At 41.6% G+C, this 13,588-nt stretch overlaps 1 protein-coding gene across 1 annotated transcript in view; it reads right to left on the reverse strand.

Annotated features, from left to right (window-relative positions):
- The window catches only part of USP46 (ubiquitin specific peptidase 46), a 33,673-nt gene extending 21,213 nt beyond the window's left edge, over window positions 1–12,460 (reverse strand). Inside the window, exon 1 of the mRNA XM_084204666.1 lies at window positions 12,001–12,460. Within this exon, the coding sequence (XP_084060792.1) occupies window positions 12,001–12,036 (36 nt within the window). The 5' untranslated portion in view covers window positions 12,037–12,460. The remainder of the gene's footprint in view (window positions 1–12,000) is intronic.
- Window positions 12,461–13,588: the final 1,128 nt, after the last annotated feature.

Raw genomic sequence — 13,588 nt, forward strand, 5'->3', positions numbered from 1 at the left:
ATCTCCATGTCTCTCTTGCCCTGAGGAGCCCAGAGCTGGGCACAGCACTCCTGATGTGGCCTCACCAGGGCTCAGCAGAGGGGCAGGATCAGCTCCCTCAGCCTGCTGGCCGTGCTCTTCCCAATGCCCCCCAGGACACCACTGGCCTTCTCATCCACAGGGGCACACTGCTGGCTCGGGACAGTCTGCTGTCCCCAGCACGCCCAGGCCCTTCCCTGGACAGCTGCTCTCCAGCAGGTCCATCCCCAGCCCCTGCTGGGCCATGGGGTCCCTCCTCCCCAGGTGCAGGACCCTGCCCTTGCCTTTGCTGAATTTCCTCCCTGCCCATCTCTCCAGCCTGCCAAGGCCCCTCTGCAGGGCTGCACAGCCCTGGGGGATCGGCTGCTCCTCCCAGCTTTGTGTCATCACCAAACCTGCTGAGGAGCATCTGCCCCTTCATCCAAGTCATTGATGAGTAAGTTAAACAACTCCCAATATTGAATAATGGGGGACACCACAAGTGCCAGGCCTCCAACCAGAACCTGTGTCGCTGATTGTGACTCTCTGGAGTCAGCCAGTTCTCAATCCATCTCACTGTCCACTCATCCAGACCACACTTCTTGAATTTTTCTATGAGGACACTGTGAGAGACACTGTTAAAAGCCTTGGTGAAGTCAAGGTAGACATTTGCTTACACTTCATCTGCTAAAATTTTCAAAGTAACTGGTAATCACATTTAGAATTCTCATGTCCCTTCCCATCTTCTCCCCAAGTCCTGCTTTCTGTTTCCTTACTGCACCTACCATCACCACTGCTTGCCAAATTAGATTATTATTTCATACCAATTCATTAAAAGAAGATTTAATCAACAGAATTAGCAGTGTGAAACTCAGCACAGGTGCTCTTTGAGAATAAGCAAGAACTTGCAATTTGAAAGTAAAACACCTCCTTTAAGTTGGTAGGTTCCAGAAAAGCTCCCAAGATTTCATATTTCACATCCCCTTCTCAGATTTTTTTTCATACTCTCTCTTTCTCTCACATACACAGTTCATTGCTCAGACCATGTTAGTTCCCAGAAAATCCTTTGAGACTGAAGTACTTTACAGACACAAGCCCTCATAAGAAGCTTCATAAGGGATATATGTTCTCACCAGACTCTGCTAAGCCTTGGTGAGAAACTTGGGAAAAAAGATTGATTAATACAAAGCAATTATTGGCTACCATTCAACAGAGATGACAGTGTGATAATTATGTAAGTCTCATATGAAGATTGGTTTCATTGCTTGGAAAGTCAGCCTTGCCAAAGATGCACATACTCAGCAAACCCTTCCAAGAGGGAAGAAACTGATAAATATTTGCCTATCTGATATTAGCAGTGAAGCAAACAGCCACTGTTACCCTCAAAACCTTGTCTGATACAAGAGAAACAGAACTACAGAAGATTAATGCAGCTTCTGAGGAAAAACATCTTCATATTAATACTCATTGTACAGTGTTCAGATCAAAGCAAAGGTTTTCTTTGAATTCACTTTGAACATAAAAATCGAGTTCCCTAAAACAAAAATGAAATGGGTGTTTTTCCAGTTTTGTAGGAAGTATTCCACACTGAAATGAATTCTCCCTCTACAGTTCATGGAAAATATTATCTCTAAAAAGTAACCTCCTACACTTTCATAAAACTACAAGTTAGTGTACTCTGTTAGACAAATATGATGCAAGTGCTCTGCTAACTAGTTGCACCTACATTACTCATTTGCCTTTCCTCCAGGGCCAGGGTTTCTTACTTCAGAGGATGCCAGTTGGTTGGACAAACCCTTTCTTGTATTTAACTTTTCTTGTAAATATTGTGAGAAAGATTAAGAATAAGGATTTACCAAACAAAATTATCACTGAAAACCAAACAAATTAATGATGTATACTAACCAATCTTCATATAAAAACTCCACATTGCACGGAAATTTCTAAAGTACCTGCTGTTGAAAACAACCACATGGTTAGTAACATTTCATCATGGAGCTTTTTTACCTCTCCCAATCCAGGCCTTGACTGTTGCAAATATAACATAAAGTACAGTGTGACAGTGACCCAACAAAACAGTGAGGCTAAAGTCAATCTTTGAATAAACTGACATAACCTGCTCAGACTTCATTAGGAGTAGGGCCTTCTTGTACTAAAGGTCAGTCTGATTTTTATTTATTCTGAAGTCTCCAAAAAGATACTGATAAATCCATGGAAAAAGAAGTCTAGGAACATGGGTAAGAGGCACGGAGACCTGATGCTTCAAAGAAGGATATATTCCTTATATGGAGAAAAAAATGTAGACAGGCCAGTTAGTAAAACTCAAACTATGTCGCATTGCATATAAATTACTTGTTTTGTATATGAAGTCTCTTCAATAAGCAATTGACATGAAGGCAGAAGAAAGAAAATTTTCCAAGAAAGTATACTAGAAACTGTACACCCAATCCAGGTTTAAACTGGAAAAAGGATATTGTTAGGATGTGTTAAAGGTGGTTCAGAATTCAGTTTAAATCAACCATATAACATGGAAAACATATTAGTTAGTCTATTGATGTTAATCTACAGCAAATATCAACCATGACTATTTTTCCAGTGTGTTTGTGTTTGTTCTCTCCCAGCAAGTAATTTTGGTTACTTCTACAGTGAAAACCTGCTCAGACATTTTAATGCAACCACTCTCTATTGTTTTATAAAAGCTGCAGCTAGGAGAAATATCCTACCACAGCCAAATCGCCTGTAGTTCCATAAAAATAAGCAGGACCAGCAGTGTAGCTACAGAGCCTGAAATGAGGAGAGGCTGCATAAGTCAATGAAGTGGGATTTGGGAGTATTAAATAAAGTCATATCAGAGAATAGAGACAGTAAAGGAGACTGGCTCCTTCTTAAAAGAATACACTAGTCAAGGAAGTGCAGTGGTGTGACTGTGGTATCCAGACCTTATGAGGGTGAGAACTAGGTCAATGTGGAAACTCCTACTATGCATTCTGTGGTGTTGGAACCTTGATTTCTCAGTTTTACCACTTAATTCAACAATCAGTATTCAGCCCTCGTAAAAAGACATACAGCTAGAGACATAGCCAAGCACAGGTCAATTCAGGCCAAGATTTTTGCCACAGCATGGCTCCAAAAACATTCAGCCCATATGACCTATATTTTTTCCTCTTGTTATTTTGCCCTGGACTTTCCAAAGAATAAGACTGCTGGTTTTATTTTCGGTTGAAATTTCTGATAATGTTGCTAAGAGTTTAATTTGTGCTTTGGGTCACATGAAACAGATTAGGTGAAAAAAACCCTGCTGTCCCTTTACACTTCAGCATATATAAAAAAAAATTCAGGATAAAAAAGAAGTCACCAGATTAGTTCATTAAATCACACGTAACAAAGTAATCTAAGTACAATTATTCTGTAGAGGATGAGAAATGGATGAAAGTTAATATAAAAGATGATGTCAACAGAAGACAGCAAAGCAGACTAAACTTCATACTGTGACAGAACTATAAAATTGGCACTAACTTTCTAGAAATATATGTGTGTTTAATTTAAAGTAAATGGACACAGTAAAGAAATTAGGGCTCTTTATAAGCCACTCATGAAGTGTGTACCACTAAATAAACAGAAACAAGGTATGAAAAATAAAAAAATAATTAAATTTTTATTTGTACAGAAAAATATGTCTGTACAAAGACAAAAAAAAAAAAAAAAGAAATATCATGTTCACAAGAAAAACATATCAAAATGGAATAATTAAAACAGAAACTTAAATACACAAAGAGCAAAAGATATTGAAGGAAGATGATTGGTCCATGACAAAGGGTTTCAGACCATATACATTTATAGACTACATTTCTTTTTTCTTAATATTTGGGGAAAGCAAGAACAACACGATAGTTTCCTGAAGGGAGAAATGGAAGACTTAAGACAAACTAACTATGATGTTTGGGCTGGTAGAAGAAAAATTAGAGTAAAAATAGAAATGGCTTCAGGGCTAGGCAGCCGGAATTTAAGGATTTTGGAAGGAACAGCACATGGAAGGGAAGGAAAAAAGAAAATAAAGAAAGATGGGGAAGGCCTCCTGGCCAAAAAATGGCTGTGATAGATAACTCAAAAGAGAGGAGGCAACTGTAAAAACCTGAAATTAACTCCCAGAAGCAACACAAAGAATCAAGGGTAAAAGGAGAACTAGCAATAGCACAGCATGCAGCATACATGCAGCTGCTTTCAAGGATGCATCACCTGTCCTCAGTGCTAGACTTTGGCTATCCTCAGGAACAATCACAACTTTCAGAGAGATATAGTGAGTAACTGAAATGGCCAAACCAGCCTTCTTAAAAACTCATCGATATTAAATGCCAAATGTGAAGCATTTCTGTAATCTTTTAAAGTCTAAGTCCCCCAAGATGGTTGAATTTAACCAGATTAGCTCTCTCCTCATTCTGCAAGGAAATGTTTTTTGTTCCTCCAGCAAAGCTATTTTGGGTCTTTTTCTACCACAAGAAGGAAGAGGAAAGAGGCGAGTCTGTGAAAACACAGAGGAGATCAAAGTAAACAGCAAAAGAACCTTGACTGACTGAAAAACCACTGTGTAGTCAATTTTTTTTAGGAGAGATAATTTTTCAAAATGTATCTAAATAAATTATTTTTGTGTGGTTTTTTCCTAAGAGGCTTCTGATCATTAAGGCAAATTATAAGAGCTTGAAAGGAGAGGCCTAACCTTTTTTCTTGCTGGGTACACTAAGCTATCTCTATTTACAGATCTAAGTGTCACATATACCACAAATAACTTCAGCCCTATAACTGTGTGGTTTCCAAGAAACGGATAAAAATTGCAAGACCTGAAATCTTGAACCACTTAAAACCTTGGACAGAGTTTTTAAGGTACTCGGTCTTACATAGCTGATAAACTTGGTCTTCTCAAAGCTCAAAACAACGAAGTACTGCAAGTGAGATTCTATTGAAGTGTTGCAAGTCCAGTGTCTATATCCATTAGTAATTAAAAAAAAAAATATTGACCTTTAAACTTTCCAAGATTAGACAGCTTTTACCGAACTGCAACTCAATATTCTCTTGTGAGTCTTTCTGTATGCCCAGCTTAATTGTTCTTGGATTAGTGGCACCCAATCTTTTGCTGGAGGAAGCAGCAAAACCATTGGTTTTGGCCAGTTCCTTCTTCACAACACATAGCCTCAAGATGGTCTCATGAGTCAAAACAAAACTAAGATTTGCTTACAAATTATTAACTTCTTCAGCAACATTTTTATCTAGACTACCTAGACTGCATATGTGCTGCCTCAGAGCATTTGAAAAGCAAGGCACCTTCTAAGCTTCATCACAGCTGCACCAGCTGCAATACTCTGATAATCTGGAGACAGAAGTAGGAATATGTTCATTAGATCTCCAGCCAAGGTGAGTAATGAGGGCTGCAGTTATGTTGCAGGACAGGTTTAGAATTAAAAATATTGTTTACAGTGTTTTTCTTTTAGAGAAATCCACTAAGGACCTGAGACAAGTGCAAGATTCTGCACATGAAGAGAAGAATCACCATGTACAAAATGGGAAACAGCTGACTGAGGTAGTAAAGTTTTAGAAAAGAAAGAAAGACAGGGGAAGTCTCTGTGTAGTATAAAATAAATAAACCACAGGTATGCAGTGTTATTTTAAAAAAATCCCCAATACCACAGCAACAAATGTTGACAATGTAACCAATTCTTGCAGGTGGTAGTCTACTAAGATCTCAAAGTAACTTTCCTATTTAACTTGTCAATGGTAAAACATCTTACACGGCTGCCAGGTTTAGGTGCCTGGTTTCAAGGAAGATAAAGGTAACTGGAAAGAATCCAAAAGAAGCCCGTCAAAATGGAAGACCCAACTCTAGAGAAAAGTGACCTATAATAAAAAAGAGTTGAATGGGGTTGTATTGCATAAGACAGAAAAGGCTGCATAATGCAAGAAAGGGCATGACAATATTCTCAAGTCTACAGTTTGTTACAGAAAGAAACTAGTCTTGGCCTCAGCAATGGCCAGGATGAGAAGTACCAAGCTCAAATCACCATAATGTAGATTCCAGTAAAACATTAGGAAATGCGATGTAGTTCCTATCATTGGAAATCTCCAACTTTGGCTGACCTACATCAGAAATAACACAGGTTTATGATATTCAGTGGACAGCTGGAGACTCTATTGCCATAGGATACATTATATACAGTTGTTACGAGGCCATTAACTGTGAAATCAAAAACTCAAATTAAAAAACTGAAACACGCAATATCCAGTAACAGCTGGTTTGAAACCCTCAGCACAACAGCTTTTCTGCAACGGCTGAGCATGCCCAAGACCATGTTTACAGTGGAGTCCTGACAATGGTAATGCTTCTTCCCCAGAAGCACTGATATCCTAGGGTGTTAAGCACATAATGTATGTAATAAACATATGTGAGAGTACCTACAAAACAGCCAGCCAAGGACAGTTTCTGAAGCTAAAGGAAGGTCAGCAGAAGGGAACTGGCTGACTGCTTCTCTGACTGGCCAAGACTTAGACCCCACAGACTGTGGCTCGTCAAATCCATCAGAACCTCACCTCCTGTGTGGCACTTGCCCACCACACAATTAATCAGGGTCCAGAGTCTGCTTCCACAATTCAGATTCACTCAGCCTTGCTGAGCTATAACTAAGAGGTTCCTTTACTGAGGTGTTTAGTATAACCGCTGGTTTACTTCTAATTCAGCAATATGAAGCCAAAGACTACATGCATCTGAAAGAAAAACACTGTACATTACACGTTGTGTTCATGAATTGTCCTTCTGTGCTTACTTTCTAAATAGCTAGGAAGCACATAATAACCACTTTAGCCATTAAAAGGTATTCATGCAAGACAAGCTACAGCCATTACTGGAGGTTATATTTTGGGAATTATATATTAGGATGTTTCTCATTTTGCATATACTCCTCTATCCAATAAAAGAGATCTTTTGTGGACTTGCGTTCATCTTTTGATGGAATGCACACTTCCTATCTATTAGTCCAGTACCCATTTGTCAGCCATACTCTCAAGTTTCTCATTAGTTCAGAAAGTTATTACTATGATTACACTTCATATTCTCCATACTTTTCATATTTTTGTTTCTATATTTTCTAAGTCATATTGAAATTTTGCACTCTTGAGACTATGCTTCTAAAACTGCATTGCTTGAACTGCCTAATCTTATCAGATGTAAAAATTTATTTTCCTTTATCAATCTAAATATACCTTCAGATAACTGTTTTTATTGTCTGGCATGTATTATTTTGCCTTTATCTGTATTTATGGGAAGATATATAAGACATGAAGAAATATATACTGCAGGTTGTCCAAATGAATAAATCCAGTTGAAAATCATAGTGAGCAATTCTGTAACCGAATAATATTCTTATTATTCCTGTATGAAGCAGGATTTTAGTATTTTCACAGCATTAAAATTGTATGTGGTTTTTTTTTTTGTATAAAGCCTTTTCCAAATCCGTTTTAGTTTGAGTCTTCGTTCTGCCAATGCCCTATATTCAAACAAATGCTGTAATTAGTCTCTAAAATCATGCTATTAAATAAACAAAAAAAATTCCAACATTTATTCTTATTTGTTTCCTGAATGTAGAGACTCCTAGGCTTGTATGTTTTTTCTCTACAACCAGTTTCTAGGATTGTTAGAAACTCTTTGTTTGTTTGTTTACTTACTTGTTTGTTTATTTTAAAATGAAAGCTGCAATTCACAGGTGTTCACATAATTCCTGATGAATTGTGTGAATGTTGTCATGCATAAAAACAGCTATTTTTTCTGAAACTCTTAACTATGAGACTATGAGAAGAAAGAGTAGCATGAAATTCCAAAATTAATCCAAGGAACTGCAACTTTTATTTCAAAGGATATCTATACAATGACTACCAGGAGTGACTATGAGGTATCTCAGATGATACCTTGTATCAGAGAAATCTGAATGTGTTTAGATTGTTCTGTTCATTAATTGTCATTCATAACTATGAAGTTCTAATTGGAATATTTGAAATATTATTACAAAATTATGGAAGGGATGGAATTAATACCTGTTCTCAACAGAATCCTAAAGGAGAAAAATATGATCCCCAGAGCTTGTTAGCCAGATCAGTATAAATGTATGTCAATACATTCTGAAATGGCTAGATGTCCTTCACTGCACATAACAGTAATATCCCTAGGCCATAGCTGCAGCATGAGCTTAACTCAGAACTCAAGGCTTTACCTAAAGCTCATCAACAGAGAAACATACTGCAAGGGATTTCAGTAAGCATGAAATGCCAACATGCCTGTCTACCTTTGAACAAGGACTTGGTACTTGAGTCACTGGGTCATTCCACAGAAACAGTAAGCAAAGAGAATTACAGCGTTGTAGGAGCTCCATCACATCCCTAGTTGGTGCCTGCACTCTACCAGTGTTAGGAGGCACTGACTGGTGGTATTCCCTCAAATAGAATTTTTTCAATGTATCTTATGCTTCTTCACATCTGTTGTACTGGTTCTACGTAAAAGATGACAATTTGTATACATTGTATACATCCCTCAGTGGTGAAAATGGTGTGCAGAGTGAATGAGCTTTCACAGGGGCTGAAGGGCAGGTAAATTGAACATCCTGCAGACTACACCTCCCTTCTCAGTGAACATGGCCATCATGCCACATAAGAATCCTACTGATTCCTTCAGGCACAATTGCCTTCATCCCCTCCATCCATTCAGAACAAGTTTTAGTTCTTAATTCTCGTTAAGCAAATCAGTGAATAATAACTAGAACTATTGCTATTATTATAACTTAGGGGACAAAACTGCTAAAAGACAATAGAGGAATTTTGTTGTTTAATTCTAGAAAGTTGTGCATTTAAATATTTACTACAAGTAAATGTGCCAAGTGGAAACTTCCCCCGCCAAATATTTGCTTCTTACTGGCTATCTCCTACTGTGTCTGTCTCAGCATGTGAGAGCTTATCCAGTGAATATATAGTACCAAGTATCTTTTGCAAGTGAGTTAAATACTGTCCCTGTCTTTCTTGCTTCACTACACTTGTTTAGATCCTTCCTGAAAAGACTAACCATCTCTACCATCTCTAGGAGATCAAAATTACAGCCCAAGATATCAAATATCAGATAATCAACTTAATAGCAAACATACATCAAAAAATGCTGCCTAGCCAGGTTTTTCAATTAATTCAGTTAAATTTCAGTAATATTTTTCAATTCGGGACACGAGAGCAAACATTGGACAAACACACACAAAAAACTTTGTGAAGGACTACTATTGAAAACACAATCTAAGTTGCATTCAGGGAAGGACAAGTATTTCAGGACCAATTGCTGCCTCTGTCTCTCTTCTCTACTCCCCTCACCACCCCTAAAAATCAACCACACATCATTGTTTGGATTTTGGGGGCTTTTTTTTCAAAAAACAAAAAACCCTCTGTGAACACTCGAAAGTGGAATGGGAAAAAAAAAAAGACCAGAACCCCCTTTTTTAATTACTGAGTTTAACCAGGTTAAAAAGCTTAGAAACCTACTATTATGTAGCATTATATAGAAAAACATATTACATTACCTAAGAACTACACAGCTATTTCTTAGTCCCCAACTTGTCAGTAGCTCCGTTTTCAAGAACTATATTATAGTGCAGGAACAAGGTCTGGGAATCAGCATCTCAGCATCTTTCTAGATACATTTCTACAGATGTCCTAAATCAAACTATATTTAGGGCAAATATTAGGTTTCAAAAAGGCAAAAGTTTACTTTTATACCTCTAGCCCTCTGGAAGGTTGTCATAGCTCCTTCTACAGACCACTGAGTTCAAGTCCATCACCTCATCATAGTGGACACAATTTTGGAGGAGCCATAATGCAATGTTGCCAACACTTGCAAGAATTTGTATTTCTCTTACAGCCCCAAATTCTTGTAGCTGTCTGAAACTCCATCGTTTTAACCTAAAAGAACTTCCAGTCCCTGAGGGTTATCCAGAAAAAATTAAATGTGACCAACACAACATGGCATCTCTAAAAGCTAAGTACACAGACCTCAAGAAATGTGTAGCCTTAAAACATCAGTAACATTGAATCGACTGCACCTTCTGTCACAGTACCCTCAGTTAGAATTGCCTTGAAGTATGAATCCTTGTATGCCCCCTTTTCTGCTTGGGGCTCTCCTTCTTCCCTTTGGTCTCTCCATCTCTCAGATGCTACTTTTGCAGGATATACTTGCAACGACAGCTGAGCAGCACACCACTGCAACAACCTCATCAGTTCTGCTGTGAATCTGTTCCATCTTTGGGGGAAGTGTGCTGCATGCAAGTGCATCTGTCTGAAGCGCATGAAAAAAATCAGAGTTCCTAGTACTTTATACCAAGGTCTTACATCCACCTGTGAGTCTCCAGCTGCCCTTCGTGCAGTGCTCTTTTATACAGTTTGCAAGGCATCACATCCACCATTAATCAGCAGTAAAAACTGGAGCCTGCCTCATAGAGAAGGTAAGTGCACCTAGGTTTTCTCCTCAGTCCTGTACCATTTCCTGAACCTCTCTTTGCAGTATTTGTGGCTCATTGGACTGGAAATCATTAAGAACAATGAAAAATTCAGAAAACTAGTTACTGTTGGTGAAGAAAGGTGAGCACCCAGGTTTTTATACCTCAAATCTGGATTTTCTATTAATTCTTTTAACCCCAGAACCAACTCACCCTCTCTTCATTTCAGAGCAGGCATTTCAAAGGGAGGACTGAGGTTCAAATCAAACCTATGCATGGGATTTCCCAGGCATCTCATTTGCAACAAAAGAGCAATCCCACTTAAGTGGAAGTGCGGACACATGGAAGAGGAGCAGGTTTGCACTCTGCACTCCCTCACTCAGACCCCGCAGGAGCCAGGCCTCTGGGGCTATGCCCACTGCCTTACCCTAGAGACAGGCTCCATTCTCCAGGGCAGATGAATGGTATGTGTGGCATCAGCAGCACAAGGCATGCTGGGGCACCACATGGAGGGAAGCTGGCAACTGTGTGTAGCTGCTTTCGAAGAACCTGGAAATAAGGGTGAAAAATACAGACTAAAAAACCAAAATGAACAAAAATAGGATTCTTTTCTGTTTGCATTGGGATGCTTAGCATGCAACAATGCATTTGGCAAGTTTGCTGCAGTCTCACTGTATTAAAAATTCTTTGACAGACTTTGAGCTTTTCCTCCTCCTGACAAGAAGTTTCAAAAACCTAAACCAAATTAGGTGCTCCAAGTTTGTTAAAATTAAAATTAATTAGACCCAAACACAATGCAGAAAGCACCGTTTCAACTGTTCCATGGGGAGAAAAGTAGCAAAGTGAACATAACAAAAATACAAATGTTTCCTTATTACTTTGTAATTGCCTAATTGGTTTTGAGAAAGCTAAGTGATTCAAGAGTACTTTATAAACACCAGCTCTCTTCGAGCAGCATGCAGTGCAAGTTAGCTCTAAACCCAAGACTTCCTAGAACAGGCACCTAGGGATCCAAAAGAGTGTTATTAGGCATCTAATCATCCTTCTTTTCTGTGTAATCTGGGGAGCTCCTGGCCCTAGGAGATCACAGGGCTCCTGCCTGAGAGGGTTAAACAGGGTCACTGATTTAATGTAGATTCGGAACCCAACTTTGGTCCTTTCGCAGTAATAGGGCAGGAGGAAGGGCAGGCGGAGGAAGGGCGGGCCACGGCTCCGTCTGCAACGCGCCTCGGCCGGGGTCAGACCCGCTCCGGGGGGCCTCGCACCGGTTCTGCATCTCCGTCCCTCCCCGGCCCACGCCCGGTCTGCTCCCGGAAAACTCCTCGGGACATCGTCACTCTCCGTCGGCCAACTCCATCCCTGGCACTTCTCGGCAGCCTGCCCGGCTCCCCCGCCGCTGGGGCAAGGGACGGAGCCGCGCGGTTGGGCTGCGCCCCGGGGGCAGCCCCCCAGCCGGCCCCCGCAGGGGCTGCCGTGCCGCCCGCCCCCCGCCAGCACTCACCATATTACAGATGGAGGCGATGTTTCTGACAGTCATTAGTCTAAAGGTTGCAGCGATCCCACACCGCCATCTTTATAAGGTGAAAACAGCCCCGCTCATGGTGGGAAGAGCGCAGGAAGGGATAGGGGGCGGCGGCGGCTCCTGCTCCGGGGCTGGGATAAAAGCGAGAGGAGGGGACTGCACAGGCACCCTTTGCGCCCGCAGAGCGGCGAGAAGGACGGACCTTCCCGGCCTCCCTCCTCCGGGCGAGTGACCGGGAGCTTCAGCAGCGCGGGGAGAGCGGCCGCATCTCCGCTCCTTCCGCCTGCGCCTCTCGCACGGTCCGCAGGGCCCCGGGCTCCCGCTGGAGCGCTCAGCCGCGCCTCTGCGCCAGCCGGCACCGCGCTAATCTCTCCCTTCCTCCTCCTCCTCCTCTTCCTCCTCTCCCGGCGGCTGCCGTTGCCGCCCGCCGCTCCATCGCAGCGCCGCGCCCGCTGATCCGCTCTGACAGCGCCGGGGAAGGGGAGGGAAGGGAAGGTCAGAGGCAGTGCCCGGCACGGGGCACCCCAGCGGGCCCGGCGGGGCGGCCGCCGCCGCAGCCAATGCGCTGCGGGGCCGAGGGGACGCGGGGGCGCTGCGCCCGCCGCCCCTCCGGACGGGCCCTCCGACTGACGCCGTAGTGCTCTAATCGCCGGGCCTTGAATGGCCACGGGGCTGAGAAAGCCGGCCTCGGTGCGCACACAACCATGCCGGCAGGCAGCCGGTGAAGGACAGGAAGGCAGAGTGCGGGCAGGAGGACGTGGATGTGTGGCAGGAACGGCGGCACTGGGCTTTGGGACATGCTCACCCCACCTAATTAGGAGGTACACAGGAGCCCAAGCGCTTGCAAAATCCAGAACAGTAGGCTGGAATGTAATTTACTGCCCTCAGTCGGTGCTTTGTATTGCCCTTCATGCAGATAACATTTATCTTCACAAATGCTGTTTTGGTACTGTCCCCACACCATGTGTGCCAAGTGCTCACTCACAAATTCACAACATCTAGCATTTATACAACATAGTTAATGTAATAATCTCAGGTTCTCTTCAAACACAAGCAAGTTGGGGCCCATGCCTTTCTCCAAGGCAGAGCAGTTTAAATATATTAAATTTACACTCGTGGTAAGAGGCACAAGGTTGTTAAATAGCTAACTGGAGGTCACATAGCAAATATCTGAGGGAAGCAAGAACAGAGTTCAGCTATGCAATCCTCATCTTAGAATTCCCCTTTCTTTAGCAGATGTTGCTATTTTTCAGCAAGAGCTTAAGGCCCGCTTATTAGTCCTCTGCTATTTCTGCTGAGGAAATAATTCAAATGAAGAGAGAACTACTAACATTTCTACAGACATCTCTGCTCCTAACAGCACCTGAAGTGTGGCATGCTCATGCTTGGCTACGCCTTTCATTTCATGATGCTAGAATAAAGTAATTGCAGCCTACAGGAAACATTCTTAAGTCAGTATTTTTTTTTTTTAGTTATCATTTCAAATGAAGATCTATGATTACTAGTAAAAATCTGGCATCAGCAGTAACATCTAAAGATAAATTCCTGCCCTGAGAATACTGTTAGG

Source organism: Fringilla coelebs (assembly GCF_963513975.1).
Source record: "Fringilla coelebs genome assembly, chromosome: 4".
Classification (NCBI taxonomy): Eukaryota; Metazoa; Chordata; class Aves; order Passeriformes; family Fringillidae; genus Fringilla; species Fringilla coelebs.